Genomic DNA, 15,931 nt, shown 5'->3' with positions numbered 1-15,931 from the left:
ATGGCTAATTTGCGATCACGCAGTCGTATCAATAATAATGGAAAGTTGTTCACAGGTAATAAATTAACATACCATATAACAAGCAGAACTGTAGTTCTTAGTATATTGTTTCACAATCAGGAATTCAGTAGTTAAATATACACAGCAGTGGGCTGAGAACAAGCTGTTTCATTTCTGCTGCATTACCAGTGGACCAGAGTAATCATAGCTCCCAAAAGCAGGACTGATTTTATTGATTCTAAATAGGCTTTCATTATAGAGCTGAGCCTGTTGCAATTGCAAGGAGCAGCTCTGCCATTGGTATGCACTGTGCTGACTGCAGGGAAGGAGATGTGTTGCTGAATGCAATGTGGAGGATGCTTGTGCCTTAGAGTTTTGTATTCTGTTCTCCTGAAACAATGGTATTTAGTTAAAATACAAGTACTTACGAGTTTTTCCTCTGTTCTTAGAGGAAATGTTAGAAATGAACATGGTTGGAACCAATTGCAGTGTTTAAATTTTAAACTTGGGGAATTACAGGTCTGTCGTACTTAATGGCATCTGGCTTAGCTGTATTTTGGTCTATCTAAAATATATACGTGTATGCACATATTTGTATATACATGATTTTTTTCTGCAGGGTAATGTAAAATGTGTATGCATATGTGTATATGATTCAATAGAAAAACTGTCAAGTCTGAGATAATAATGCATTCAAGTTAAAATTAGTTAGGAACGCATACTGTTACCAGAAATGTGTCATTAATCTGCGTGGAGAAGTTTTCAACTGTTTGCTGCTAAACTAGTGACACTAAAGTCTTCTTTATTATTACCTTTAAGGTTAAAGAAGATCTTGAATCTGTGGCATCAGATCTGTATGCACATAAGAAACAGTCTCTGTGGGTTGTTTTTGTTTTGCTTGCCTTTTTTCATTTTCCATCAATGGACATAAACAGAAGTTCATTGGAGCCTTAATTACCAAATGCAGTGCTGTTGAAAATGTTGCACTGTGCTTTAATGGAGTGTAAAGACACGTTGTTTCTGCAAGGTTCTCTTCAAACACAATGCTAATAACTACACAACCGGCCCTGAAACATTTTTCCAACCTCCCTACAGCAGTTTGGAAGGCTTCTAATTGAAATTAATTACAGCTTTTTTGTTTTTAATAAATGTAATACTGACTTTATATACTCCTTTTTAGTTCTTGTTTGTTTTTGCTAGTGCCTACAAATGAAGGTGAAGGTGAATTAATTGCTTTACATATCCCAGCTAAAACCAGATTTGTCTTTTGGGGTAGATTCTCACAGCAATTTGGGAACTCAGGCAGAAGATGGCATTCAGACAACTTTATGTGAACGTTTCAGGAAACCAGCTCTTTAAATAAAATGGTGTTGTTAAGTAGTGAATCAGCTTGGTAAGTACTGAATGATCAGGCCTAGTTACTGTAAAATAAGATCTGGCTGGTTTACTTCATTTTACAGAGCTTGGGCAAATAACTATTGAATTAAATTGCTTCCTCTTGGTTTCCCTAGGGCAAGGAGAACCTGCTGTACCGTGCTCTGCCGAGCTCCCACATTGATTAGTTCCTCAGGTCTAATCTTTACGTGGTTATGCTTACTTTCTAGTGTGCTTATTTATGCTTTTGATAGTTGTTTTTCTGAAGTCATTGCATTGCCTTGATATTTCTCTAGTGGATTCTAAAAACGTAGACATTAATTCCTTTCTCTGTCTTCGTTTGTTGTAGCCAAATGAGGATAATCAACACTCCATGACATGCTGTTAGGAATAAAAAGGAGCTGCTGACCTAGGATCTGTGCACAGGGGGGTGATCAATGCTCCCCTAACTGACATTGCATCTCACTGACATTCCAAACCCGCCCTGTCAGTGTGGTCAGCTCATAAACTGATCTAATTAAATGTTTGCCGCATCTATTAGCGATGCATTAACAATACTGTATCAGATTCTTTATCACAGCAGCTACTGTAACATTAGGGTGTACTGCTGTAGCTTGGAAAATGATTTATAGTTTTAATTCATCTTAATAATTTGTGTGCTTAGAAAATGCTTGATATAAAACTTTTTGTTGCATTTAAATTTCCTTGTTATCTGCCTTGGAGTGGCATGAATAATAGGGAGCTGAGAACATATATTCAAATGCATGGAGTACTTTCAAGGAGGCTTTTAAGGTTCAGAGTGATATATGTCAGGTGTTACTGAACAGATAAATACGTGGAAGGATTTGGGCTTGAGCAGCTTGGAAATCAGTCACTCTCAATACAGTGCCTCCAATAGCTGTTTTAAAAATACGTTTCTGCCTTAATGCACAAAAAGGAATATTTATTTCATAATATTTATTCTGTCCTAAGACACAACTTGCTTTCTATTCACTGAAGTTTATGTTCCTGGAACTCTGAAATGATGCTGTGTTAGAACTGGTCTTCACCAAAAAAGACTACACCTCCAAACTTGTATTTAGTCATTTGTAAAGCGTTTGCATGTAATACAAGCCTTGGAAGCCTGTGTTTGTTTAACTGTAAGTATATATATCCTGTGCCATGTAAGCAGCAAATCTGTCAATTTAATGTGAAATTACCATGTTTTCTTGCATACTTGAAGCAACCAGTTTGATTCAAGGTGTGACCTCATCCAGACATCGCTGCAGTCAGATCTCCCCTGAACTCAGAAGGAACTGAGTCAATCACAAAACAAAAATGTTGTGTTCATAGTAGCGTCTCGCATGTTGCAAAATACCTGGTAGTATTTTGGGCACTGAGAGTAGTGTCAGTACATATAAAAATCCTATAGCTGATATCTGTGGTTCAAGAAGTGCTTTGAAGTTTGTCTTGGTTTTGGTTGTTTTACTCAGAAGGATGTGAGGAACCCTTTGGTTTGGAATGTGGATCTTATTGCAGTTAATTCTGTCTCTGTGTCTCGCTGCACTTTCTTGTCACTGTTATACTCACATTACCACAGATGGAAATGATGTCTTATCTCATGAACAAGATAACATGTTTTCACAGCTAGTGCCCTTGCTCTATGGTTACCTGTCCTTTGGGGAGGAAGATATCTTCTTTTATGACCACATCCATAGCCTTGCCTGCGCGTACTCAGAGAAAGGACTGGAATTTATTATCCTTGATGAGCATTTTTGTTCTGCATTCAGTACAAAATATGGCTTGATATATCCTTTAAGAAAGCCGTGCTAGAGTGTAAGTTGTCAAACTTACTGGTGATATGGCTTGTTGTGCAGGTCCTGTAGTATTGATAGCATGATTTTCGTCTAAATACTGATGTATTTGTCCAGCTAATAGGTACTGTCTGTTTATTCTTCAACATCTGGTTTCTTTTTCTTTTTGCCAGGTGGCTTTACAGATGGTAGATTTAATTTTCTCTTATTTTTTGAACTTCTCATTGTTTTTAAAGAATCTAACCTGGAAATGCTTTTGAAACTTAAAATAACAAGCTCAGTAAATGGCACATGGTAGAAGAGCACTATTTTTTCTTTTACAGAGGCAAAAGAAATTGTTCTGAAGGCACAGATTCTGGCTGGAGGGAGAGGAAAAGGTACTTTCAACAGTGGATTGAAAGGAGGAGTCCATCTAACTAAAGAGTAAGACTTGAAAATTGAGAAATTATGCATAAGCTGCTTCTTTAGTAATATCCAAGCTGTCTACAATAGCTACGTAGGTGTCTTCTAGTATCTTTCAATAAGCTAACCTTCCTTTGTTTGTAGCCCTAAGACTGTTGAACAGCTTGCTAAACAGATGATTGGGTACAATCTGTCAACAAAGCAGACTCCAAAGGATGGTGTGAAAGTGAAAAAGGTAAGGTTTTGTCTCTTAAAAATCAAGAACTGCCTGGCTGCATTGTGCATTATCATACTGGCGTGTATGTCATAGATTTATTTTTTTTCCATTCCTTTACCAATGTCACATTTATTTCATCCAGTTGATGACAGAAAAAAAAACAGATAACTTTGTGTACATGTGTTTAGTCTGTCCATTTCAGTATACCAAGAAGTGGAAAAATATCTTCCTTTTTGCCACCTGTGATGCACAGAATCCTTTCTCATTGCTTCATCCTTCATCAGATGCATACTCGATGCTGACAGAACTCCATATGAGTTCTACATGCTCATTGACTTTCCACTAAAGGAAGTAATATATACCTGGTAATTTGCAGTATAATGATCTTTAATTCATTCACCACAAACTTTGGGAATGAGTGTGTCATTATGTGTTGATCTAAATCACTGAAGCATAGATACCACTTCAAGATTTATTTTTAGCTTGATGAAAGTCAGAAAATCCTAGCAATTATATACCTAGTATATATATTTTGTCTTGTTTTGATTTACTGAACAAAGTTCTTCAGACAGGTGTGTAGTTTAGAGCCACGCTGTATCTGATGCCAGGAGATAATTTGGCATGAGCTGAAAGGAACTGCAGATCACTTTTTAATATATTGTGAACAGCTTGGTATTAGCATAGAAGGGGAACACTTATCTGGAAAGCTGCTGTCTAATGAGGGCTGCAGGAAAGTGCTCAGGTGATTCTTCTCTTGGGGAGCATAGACAGCAAATTACCATCACTCCTGATAAGGTGTTGTTAAAAGAAATACTAGATATTAAACAGGAGAAACGTTATTAAAGTATGTCTGTTAGAGATTGTGATGACACTAAGGATATAAAAAGGGTGTGTGTGTGTGTTTAATTTCCCATATGAAGGGACTGTGCTTTGAAAACGTATTGTTAAAGCAGCTTTCCTGTATAAATTATTTGATTCTGTCATTTTCCCACAGTTAAACTACTTGGAAATGTCCCATACTGATACGTTTTTCTCTTTTGTCTGAGTGCCAGTCTGTTCATTCAATTGCATGTTTAGCTCCAACAAAGAAACTTCCAGATTTTTCTTTGAAATTGATAAAAATGAAAGAGAAGTCTGTTTGTTTATTATTTTTCCAAACAGAAATTATGTTAAGATGCCAATTTACCACGTATAGAATAGCTAATGAGCATATATGAAGCTTAATATGAAGTCTGTGCTACTCAGTTTCAGTGGTATAGGAGGGAAGCAGACTTGATAGCATGTTTCTTTTGCTACTAAGATATAAGGAAGCATTGCAGGAAATACTGTAAGCATTTTAACTGGATGCATGATAAATTGATGCCACGCTTCTGACGAGGAGAAGTGGATCATCTATTGTCAGACATTATACACTGATGATACAGTTGAATTTTGAAAGTCCTAGCTTAATTTGTATGATTGTCACACATTCCTTTCTGCAAAGCAAACAGTGAGCTAATGTCAAGGCAGAGAGTGGAGGTCACACAACTTTTAGATGTATTAGGAAGGGAAAAAGATTTTTTTTGTACTATTAGAGTAATATGGAACAGAAAATGAGTTTTCAGCTTGCTTTCTCAGCCTGTGCAACTACTACAGAATTTAAAGTGTGGTTGTGTGTTTTCAGATTGATGTTCCTTAAATAAATAAGTCTCCTCTAACTTCATAACTTGCAAGCTGTTTTGTAAGTTTACATAAAATCCTCTCGTGGCAGCTTGGAATTTGGAGAGCCTGGTTATCTGAGAAGGCAGTTTTTTCTTATCGTGACAACCTGAGAATTTGCTACCTGTGTTTTTTCCCCAAGCAATAGCAGAATTAACGTTTTGAATATTTGATTCAGTATAAAAGAGCTGGTACAGTTACACTCAGTAAAGTAGATGTGACATATTTTCAGGTGATGTTTTTAAGAAGGGAAACTTGAAGTTATCAGGAAGTTTTGGGGAAAAATTATTTTTCCCTAAGGCAGTTTTAAAATATAAACCAAATGTGGTAAACTAGCTAATAATACTTCACATTCTTTGTCATAAGCAAAACAGGCAAAATATTAGACACATTAATGGCTTGTATATTCAACTGCACCAGTCTTAAATGCTCATCAATGCGTTGTTTTGCTTTAGTTTTTGTCATGTGAATGGTGGGTAGACTTTAACAAATACTGTTTATAGACCTTGAATGCCAGTTTACCTGCTTTTGCTTTGCATCAGACAGGGAGGATGGTGTAAGAAAGTAACTTTTTGCTGGGAGGTGTGACACATTGCACAGCCTGACAGCAATTTGTATTGGCTGCTATAGAGTAGACAGACTAGCAGTAATTTGGTGATGTTAATTCACAATGGTGAGGATAATCATTTGGATCTGAAGCAGCAGATAACAGATTTAGTAGCGTAAATCCAACGTGCTGTGATGAAATTGTAGTCCTTAAGGTTTGTGCTGATTTCTGACCTGAGCCAGGCCTGGATCCTGAGGGCTCTGGAACTACTGAACTACTCCAAGAAGCTCCAGTAGGACCAGGTGGTTTTGTTTAACTTGTGTCTAAAGCAATTGACTCACATTTTCCAGATGCACTGATACAGGATATGTATGAAGGTGAAACTACGCATGCAGGTAAAAGGTTTGACTGTGACAAATTCAGATTGTTTTGCTTCTAGTTTGATGAATAGCAGCAGGTAGCTGAGCTATGTGTCTGAATTGGGCTTCTAGCATCCCCTTATTGAAACCTTCAATAGGCAGATGCTTCTAAGAAATGTGGTATGGTAGTTTTCTGTATTCATAGTTTATCTCCTTTCCCTGAGTTTTCTTTAGTCTACTCTTGAATAGCTGATAGTTTGAGCTGTTGCTTCACGTTACCCTATGTTATATGTTATGTATATGTATTTACCTTGCTTGCTATACATGAAGCAAGGTAAAAAAATTACTGTAAACGATATTTTCTTCCAAGTCAAAAGAATAAAGAAATAGCATCTTTCCTTCCATTCTGACCACAGAGGGCTTCATTTAATTTCTTCTCTCTTACTTTTTGTTTCCTGTTTTGTTAAGATGTACAATCTGGCAGAAGGTAAGTACATTCTTTCTTATGTACTCAGGAGTAGAATGTCAAAAAAGCAAGTTGGATGAAAGTACAGTACATCCTTCTTGTTCGTAGTCCTTGAACTATTAAAACCCCAGAAATATTTCCATGATGGAACACTTCTTGCTGGGTAGACAGTTTTAATACCTACAGGTGTGTGGTTTCCTTGTGTGCTTCAAGAGTTTGAACTTCTGACTGATAGAATGAATTTCACCTTATGCTTCATTCAGAGTGGTGATCTTTGTGGTCATTTTTCAAAACCATCACCTGACAAATAGATGGTGTTAGAAAGGCAATTGCCATCTACTTTTTTTAAATTATATTAATCTTAAAGAAGTGTTTTCCATAGTTTCTGCTGCTTCCATTGAAAGATACAAAATAGTAGCTCTGCTGAGGAGAATTATTGTCGGAAAGAGAAGCTGCAGTGAGAATTGAAGTGCAAAGGTGACTGCTTAGCTTATAGAATGAAAAGCAAAATGGTAGAGCAGCACCTTGGTCTTTGCACTTGAGATTGTGGCACGTGTTATGATCGTAGGAACAATTGCTCATCATTATATGCAGATGTGTTTTTTTAAAGATGAAGAATATTTAGGGGAATTTAGTATTCTTTCATCAAAACATTGAATTTTCCGAGACGTTTTCCAAGCTATAAAACTACTTAGTTTCTGAAATGACTTTTAGAGATGCATCAGAAAGCCAACGTGCAAAATATTTTAGAGTTCTCACTATGTTGATACATTAAGGAGATGAAGCTGTGTTCAGATCAGATGGCACCAGCTCAATGGACCACACAGAACTGTTCTGTTTTCCTCTCCCCTGTATTGATTTTTAGGTGATGGTTGCAGAAGCACTGAATATTTCAAGGGAAACGTACTTTGCAATCTTGATGGATAGAGCCTGCAATGGACCTGTAATGGTTGGCAGTCCACAGGGTGGTGTTGACATAGAAGAAGTTGCAGCTACAAGCCCGGAACTTATCTTTAAGGTATTGAAATAATATTTTAGATCCAACATTTTCCTCATCAGTTATCAAAAATAATATATTGTATTTTTTTTCCTTTTTTCTTCATTCACACCACTTCCAAATGTGGAAAGAAGCTAGCAAAAACCACAGAAATCGCATTTCACTAAATAAGGGGCTGAACATAACCATCTAGTAAAAGATGAAGTGTGCATGACACTTGATTTATGTCAGTATTTGTGTCTGCAGCTTGATCACAGTTAGACTGGATGATCTTGTAGGTCCTTTCCAACCTACTCTATTGATTCTATGATTCTGTGATTCAAAGAGTGTAAATTTGGCTGTTACATGACATGTTAAACTTAACATATGAAATGTTTTATGAGTGATTCAATGCTTTGCTTTCAGGAAGGTACACAGTTCTTGCACAAGTGGGCCATTGCCAGTTGGATTATTTTTGTGCTTTCTTCTAATTGACATAGTTGTTAATTATTTCTTACTACCTGGATGACATTTGCATTTGCAATACATCTGCTCTAATTGTTTTTTTTAACATTGATTACATTTAAGATTTTTTTTATGTTACTGAGGCATGATAATGAGTACTGAAGCTGTTCATCTGGGAAAATAATTGATAGAAACAAGGATAATTATGCAAAGAAATTATAGAAATATTTAATGTATATTTTGAAATTATATAAACTTTACAGTGTTACTGGGCAGTGACACCATCACTTTGAAAATATTCCAGGAGATGTCATAAAAATCAACAGACTAAATATTCGTCAACGCCATCTGTACAGTAATTAAAAGTGAAAACTGGTGTCACATTGTCTTGTCAGCATGCCATCCTGAAGATTTACATATTTTTTTGGAAGGACTGTTTCGTAGATAGTGTGGCAATTATAACATACCCTATAGGCAGCTGCTATAGCCTCAGTCTCAGAAACTTTGGCAAACAGCCATATTTTAATTACTAATTTGCAAATATATACTAAGTGTTTTCCTTTTGAAGTTATAAATCTCCATTCGATTGAGTATTTAGCTACATTTATGCATATCATTGTTACAGGAGGAAATAGATATTTTCGAAGGCATACAAGATCATCAGGCACTGCAGATGGCAAAAAATTTGGGATTCAAAGGACCTCTGCAACAGCAGGTGACTTGACTCTGCTTCCTTGGCTTTTACTGAAGACATTTTAGCTAAGCTATATGGTAAATGATTTCCAAATGGACACGAGATGCTAAGTTTCTATTAGATCAAGACCATTTTGACATTTTAGATTCTAAATTGTACCCATACTTGTCATCAGGATTTAGCAATTTTAATAAGGTTTACGAACTGTAAATCCTTGGTCTTAGAAGCAATTGATGACAAGCTGTTACACCGTGTGAAATTCTTTTGGTTCTACTGGAATGCTATTAGAGCTTAGTGAATAACATGGGTACTTTTTTGGAAGTACTACTTTCCCTTAACATGAGGAAAAGCAGAAGTATATCTTGTTATGTAACTGAAACTTTTTTTTATTACTTGAACTCAAAAATAAGGTGGACGGCTAGCAGCTTGTTGTATTTTCTGTATCTCTTTTACTTACATTTATTGGAATTCCACACAGGACACAAGTACTCAAGAATTTTGCCTTTATGTATCATTTTGCAGAGAAGAAAAAGCTTGTTTAGTTTAACATTGATAACTGAAAGGCAGATACAATATTAAGCTGCTTTTGCCTGTTGTTTTTTTTTTTTTCCATAGTATCAAACTGTCATTTTTGTAGAACTCTTTTATTTTTAATTCAGCAGTTTTAATTATTTTCTGTCCCAACTGTGCAATTAACAAATGCATAACCATTAAGTTGATTAACACACATTTGAAGAGTTGGCTGTATATTTAATGAGGAGGAATGATTTTGTAGAACCTTTCAACCCTTGAAGAGTTCTAGTACTTAATAATTAACAACTACACATGGACTTCTCAACATTACATTTACATAATGCTCTGGTGCGTGCATTTCTTTGTTTGTGTATCAGCTCCTCAAAGGAATTCACTGAATCACAGGGACGTAGGTTTTATTCAGATGAATCCTAGTGTTTACTTATGCATTCAGTACTTCAGGGTTGGGATTTTATGTTTTGCCTTGAAAAGGCTTGAAAGAGAGAAATGGTGACATTAAGCTCCCCCTGATTCTCCCTGATTCAGTGAGGTGCTGAAAGGTAGAGCAGCCCTTAATAAAACTTAAGTAATTCTGGTGATGTGCTAGGACAAAAATATAATTCTTTAAAGAGTCTTAAATGTGTTGGTCAGAGGGGATGTCTGGAGGTCAGCTAGTCCGTTCTCCAGCTCAAAATGGGGCTGTGGGAAACGTGAGATCTCATCAGCTGTGACTTCATCTAGCCAAGCCTTGACAACCTCTAAGACAAAGAGGTTTCCTGACCACACTGGTCGCTGTTCTCCAGTGGTCTAGAAGCCGTTTAGCAAAAAGCATTGGTTTTATTCTGTTTTTCCCAGTATTCAGTTTGAACCTTCCCAAGGCACAGTTTGTGGCTGTTGTGCCTTTTTGGTATTGTCTGCCCCTGGTAAAAAGAGTTCAGTTCCATCATCTTTGTAACTGTTCTTCATAGCAGTTACAGGCTGCCGTTACATTGATCCTCAGCATCCTCAGAGTAAGCAAGCCCAGCTCCTCAGCCTCTCATTGCAGGGCATGTGATGACCAAGAACAGTTTTGGAAGCCTTCTTTCTGAACAACCTGGGAGTATGGAGTCCAAAACTGGACGTAGTGCTTGAGGTGCAGCCTTATCATCACTGAGTAGAGGGGGACGGGGTCATCCCTCAACCTGCTGATCACATTCTTCCTGATGCACGGCTGCACTGGGGTTGAGTCATTCTGTTTATAATGTTTTCTCTTGCGCGTGAAATTGTGGGGGAAAACTGACTTCTCTTTTGCTTATTATGAGAGGTCCCAAATGTTTTTTGTTTGTATTCTTCAGTCAAATGATCAGTAATGAAGGAACAAATTTGAAGAGTACTTTATTAGTGTACTTCTTCATCTGCAGGCTCGTTTCAGCTAATAGCTTGTTGCTGTATAATGAAACAAAGGGTGTTTTATTTTAATGCAAGTTTGTGTTGCTGTTGTTGAAGACTAAGCTGTTCTTTTAATGGAAGAATATCATATGAATAAGTGGCTTGGTAGTTAGTAGGCAGTGGCAATACTCTGACCCCAGAAGTAGTCACAGAGAGAGGCGGTAAGAAGCAGTGAAGAATAAGCAAGCATATCTTCTAGGGAATAAATGAGCATACTTCTGATGTAATTTCTTGAAAACATTAGAGAGTGAGGCGGGAAGAAATGCATATTGTTTCTAAAGTCACTTATATACACGTACTGCTTTATGGTTTCTGAATTCAGACTAATTAACGTGCACACAACTTAGATCTGGGTGTACTGGAGAATGTGTCATTATAAACTGCTAAATACTTTTGAAATTAAAGTTGTTCGTACCAATCACGCTGTTTATTTCATAGAAAATCTCGTTCATGTAGTCTTTAAATGCACATTTACTAAGTGTTATGCAGCATCATAATGCTACTTTATTGCTATTTTAGGTAGTATTTATATTTATAATTAAAACAGAAATAAAAGCCATAATTATCTACAGCCAGTGTGCAATTTAACACATTAAAAATAATCAATATCGGCTTACCTCTGCCTTGAAAACATTAACTTTTATTTTTCTGTGTGGTAATTGTAAATCTCTTGATCAAATTCAGGCAGCAGATCAAATTAAGAAGCTTTATAATCTTTTCTTGAAAATTGATGCCACTCAGGTTGAAGTGAATCCCTTTGGTGAAACTCCAGAAGGGCAAGGTAAGAAATTAAAGGAAACGAACGAATGTGTTAGAACTCTTTGTTTATGCAAACTGTAAATTAAATTGCATGGAAGATCGTGGCAGCAGCTTTGCATTAATTTCATTTTGTAATGTAATTTAAGCAATATTCATAAACATTCCCACAGCAGATTTTACATTTCAATATCTTTTGTTATTTAATTCAAATAATGGAAGTATCAGCTTCTCCATGTTATGCATGGTAAGAGACAGCAACGTTTTTTGCTGCTCTTACACAAAGGGTTGTTTTCATTTTATTTTGCTTTACTGTTGTTTTTTTATATTATTTATATTTACTGCTAGAATTACTGAGATTGTGAGGAAAAAATAGGTTAATTTAGGTTTATAAACCTATAGGAGAGTTAAAATTCTAAGTGCATGATTCCACAACCAACAGGAAAAATTCCAGCTGAAACTGTTAAATCCTTTGGGAATAAAAAGGGATAATTGATCTGGAATGTGTGTCCAAGAAGAAGGTGCAGGGAAAACAAAAGGAGCTGATTTAGCTTTCACGTTGTTCTGCAGGTTGGTTTTCCAGCTGACCAGTTAGCTTGGTCAGAGGCAGAGAAGAGGAATTAAAAGAGGCTGTTTTAAGTATGTAAGTACAGTAGGGCTGATCCCAGTAGATGTGAATTACCACCCTGCTACCAGTGATGTCCTAGAGAAGGCCTTGCCTAAAGTAATAGTGCAGGATTGAGAGAAATCTTTGATAGTGGGAAGTGGCAGTGGGTATTTCTTGAGTACTTGAGTGTTCTCAAGTGGGTTTTAAGACAATTCCAGCTTATTTTGAGCTTTAGGAAATACACCTACAGATTAAAGTGGAAATCAGAAAGCGTAAGGAGAAAACTTTGGCCCGTTTTTTGAGACATTAGGAATGTAGCTGTTTGCTCTTCCGGAAACTTTTGGAAAAGAGATCACTGCTTTGTCAGGTAAGACTGTGAGCTCCTCACTATAGTCAGTAACAACTGAAAAAAATACTGCTTTTAAAGTACCTTTAGTGCCTACAGCTAGTTTGTAAAATAAACAGCTTTTCACTAAAAATCCATGGTTTTGGCTCAGTTGGTCAGGAATTCAAAAGCTGAATTGCGGCCAGAAACAATGTCATTCTTCCAGTTTTCTGACCTTGATTTTTCCATTTTTATGAACAAACCAAATGCTAACAAATTGGCAGAGAGTTTTCCATAGTTTAACATGAAAATTCTGCTAATCACAAACTCAGATTTCAAACAAATCCCCCAAATTTCATTGCAGAAGGTGCTACATTCTGTCATAAATGCAATACTTCAGTGCTTTAAAGTAACGTATTCAAATACAACGAAGAAATATTGTTTTATATATGAGAGTAACTCAGTGATGATGGTAATAGTGATCAGAAGTGTGTCCAGGTTGCTTTTTCTGGTGTTTTATTTTTTGACTTGATGAACTGAAGTGAGATTGAACTAAGGTAGAAGTACTGCCAAAGTGCATGAGTTGTGCTTTGATGGCAGAATTATATAAACTCCCTTTGTGTTCTGGTGTCCATAATGCTTTACCTTCCTGGGTGGTGTTTATACTTTGAGGATTATTTCTGCTGAGTACTTTTAACTCTCTTTGAGAATCTTTTGCAGCCATGTGTGCTCAGATTTCCAGCTCATTTGGCGTACCATAATAACGTGCAAATTGATTCAATAGTTGCTGCATTATAAACCTCACTCAACTTGATAAATGGAAGTCAAATTCTTAGCAACTAATTCTAACTCCATTGGTTCTTGGCCTATTTATGAAGTGTGTACTGGGGGAGAAACAAGCTTTTCTGTCAACCAGTGCAGCTCTTCTGTACAGGCTCTATTTTAAATAGAAATAGAAAAGTTGCCTCAGAGTAGGTTGTTTGCTTACCCCCACTGTCTATAGAGATCCATTGGCCTCGTTAGAACCATCTGGAAATGAGATTTTTATTGTGTTGCACAGTAAATTTATAGCACAACAGTGAAGTAGTGACTTGTAAAATGAGTGATCTGGAATTTTCAAGTTCTAGCAATGTGCACAGGTGACATTTTTGACTTTTTGAAGTTGAATAATTCAAATGAAAAGAAAAAGAAGTACTGGAATGTTCCTGCAGGCTATGAAGTTCACTTCAATACAAATTTACTAGTATATTTGTTTGCTATAACTGATGTACTTATGTAGTATGTTTTCTGGGTTCAAGATAACCGATGTTGGAAAAAAATTTAAAATATGTATTTATATACTTTCTCCTAAAAATTGGTTGAACAGTTGATGACTATGCTGTTTTGGCAGAGGAAAGGGCTAAATCTCCTGTTCAGCACATACATCATCTCAGCAGTGATTCCTGCAAGAAAGATCTTTAAGTACATCTTGAATAATAGTGAGTGATCTCTGTGGACACATGAAGGGCGCAGACTGTGTTGTCAAGTAACCACAGAAAGGGATTTTATTTAGGTGCTGAGGATTGGCCAATAAGGAAAGGAAAGCTGGAAGAGAAGCAGGGCAAGTGAAGGGAGGGATGTTTGGGAATGAGAGGAGACAAAAGTGCTGTGCACCTAAAAGCTGATGTACAGGACCATGGTGGCAGTAGCTTTGCATCCTTGCTTGGAGGCCTTGGGGGGGTTGGTGGTTGTTATTTTGCACTCTGAGGCAGCACTGTGCAAAAAATGAGTAGATTTGGCCAAGCTGCAGTAATGAGCAAGGCTCAATTTGAAGGATGCAAAGAGTTTTCACAGGGCTTTTTCATCCTTTTCTCCAAGGTTTCTCTGTGCATTTCGCATCCAGAAAACTGAGGAGCGTCAGAAACAGAGCAGGCTTCAAGCTGTGGAAGCCGTATTGCTGGCAGACATAAACACATACTGCCCTGTGCTCATTTATTTATTTGTTCTGCCAGCAGTTTCTCCATTTGAAATGTCTTAAGAATAAAGATAAAACAAATGGAAGAACCATTGAGCAGCCTGAAGCAGTTATTTCTAATGATAAAATATAAGTCTGCATATGAAGAGCATTATTCCTGTCAAAGCAGTGGTTAAGATGGATTTATTTCTTGCTGCGATTTGTGTTTTTCAATTGTGTGAATTTCCATTAGAAAATACATTATCTTATGTATTTCCTTTTGTTTAATTCTGTGTCACATTCTTTTCGTGAACGCTCCTGGGTCAAAAGCCTGTAACTGCCAGGGTTTTTTGGTTTGTTTGTTCTCAATGTAAGCTGCTGAATTGGCAGATGACATAAATCCTATAGTGCCATACAAAAAAAACAACAGAAATACTCCATGAATATGAGTTGGAGCTTTTTTTTATATATTTGTTCAGAAGAAAAATTCATTTCTAAAATCTATCATGCATGTAACAAAACGCTTTTGATGGTGAAAATGGTTTGATAAATATTATGAGCTGTTTTTTTGCTACTTGGTACAGCACAACCTTTGTTAAAGATGAATTTTCTTTAGAAGTGAGGTTCTATTGCTGTGCCATTGAGGATGTTCATGTCTAAGGCAGACTTAGAGCTCTGAGGACTTACAGCACATTTAGTCTAGTTTTGAAGGTTTTGATTTTATAACAATTTAAGGAACAGAAAGCTTGAAGAGGAAAAGTTGTACAGGTCTCAGTTTGTTGTTAACAAAAAATAGGCTTAAGGTATTTCTCCATTCCACATGAGTCACAAGGTAGGATCTAGACTCTCAACAGAGATTTATTACATGTGAGAATTTGTGAACAGTTTTCTAAAACTGAAGTTTCTGAAACTAAATTAGATCCAGTTTTAATGTAATCTGTTATTGGGTACAAGTCACAGGTTTTGGGAAAACAAAACAAAAAAATAACCCACAGAAAAGCAATCAAATAAAAAAAAACAACCCACCAACAAAAAAAATCAAAACCAAGAAGACCTAACACAAATCAAGCAATTAAATGGGTCTATTTTTTGCTTGCCATGGTATTTTTCTCCAAGTTAAATAGTTACATTCTTCTTCTGAAAATATATTGTGTTTAGACATTTTAATTAATGGATAGCTGTATCAAATTGTCTACTTGTTATTGGCCTCTAAATGCAGAGATGTGTGCAGTGCTCATGTGTGTGTACTGTCTGTGTATGTCAAAGCAATAAAAATCAGAGCAGAATGGAAGGCTACTAGATTTTTCTGGATGCAACATTTAAAGAAATTTAAATCTGGCTGGTTTGCTTTGAGAAATCAGTTATGCTGCAGTCAGTA

General features: G+C 36.4%; 1 protein-coding gene across 2 annotated transcripts in view; it reads left to right on the top strand.

Annotated features, from left to right (window-relative positions):
- Positions 1-15,931, top strand: part of SUCLG2 (succinate-CoA ligase GDP-forming subunit beta) — a 101,181-nt gene that overhangs the window by 41,807 nt on the left and 43,443 nt on the right. For both annotated transcript variants that reach the window (XM_042880841.1, XM_042880842.1), the window contains exons 3-7: positions 3,491-3,590; positions 3,714-3,804; positions 7,722-7,874; positions 8,923-9,012; positions 11,617-11,713. In XM_042880841.1, the coding sequence (XP_042736775.1) occupies positions 3,491-3,590; positions 3,714-3,804; positions 7,722-7,874; positions 8,923-9,012; positions 11,617-11,713 (531 nt within the window). The remainder of the gene's footprint in view (positions 1-3,490; positions 3,591-3,713; positions 3,805-7,721; positions 7,875-8,922; positions 9,013-11,616; positions 11,714-15,931) is intronic.

The sequence above is a fragment of the Lagopus leucura genome, unplaced genomic scaffold (assembly GCF_019238085.1).
Source record: "Lagopus leucura isolate 7727_CA_CO unplaced genomic scaffold, USGS_WTPT01 Super-Scaffold_100028, whole genome shotgun sequence".
Classification (NCBI taxonomy): domain Eukaryota; kingdom Metazoa; phylum Chordata; class Aves; order Galliformes; family Phasianidae; genus Lagopus; species Lagopus leucura.
The sequence above is the reverse complement of the archived record's forward strand: the minus strand, read 5'-3'. Positions and strand labels throughout refer to the sequence as shown.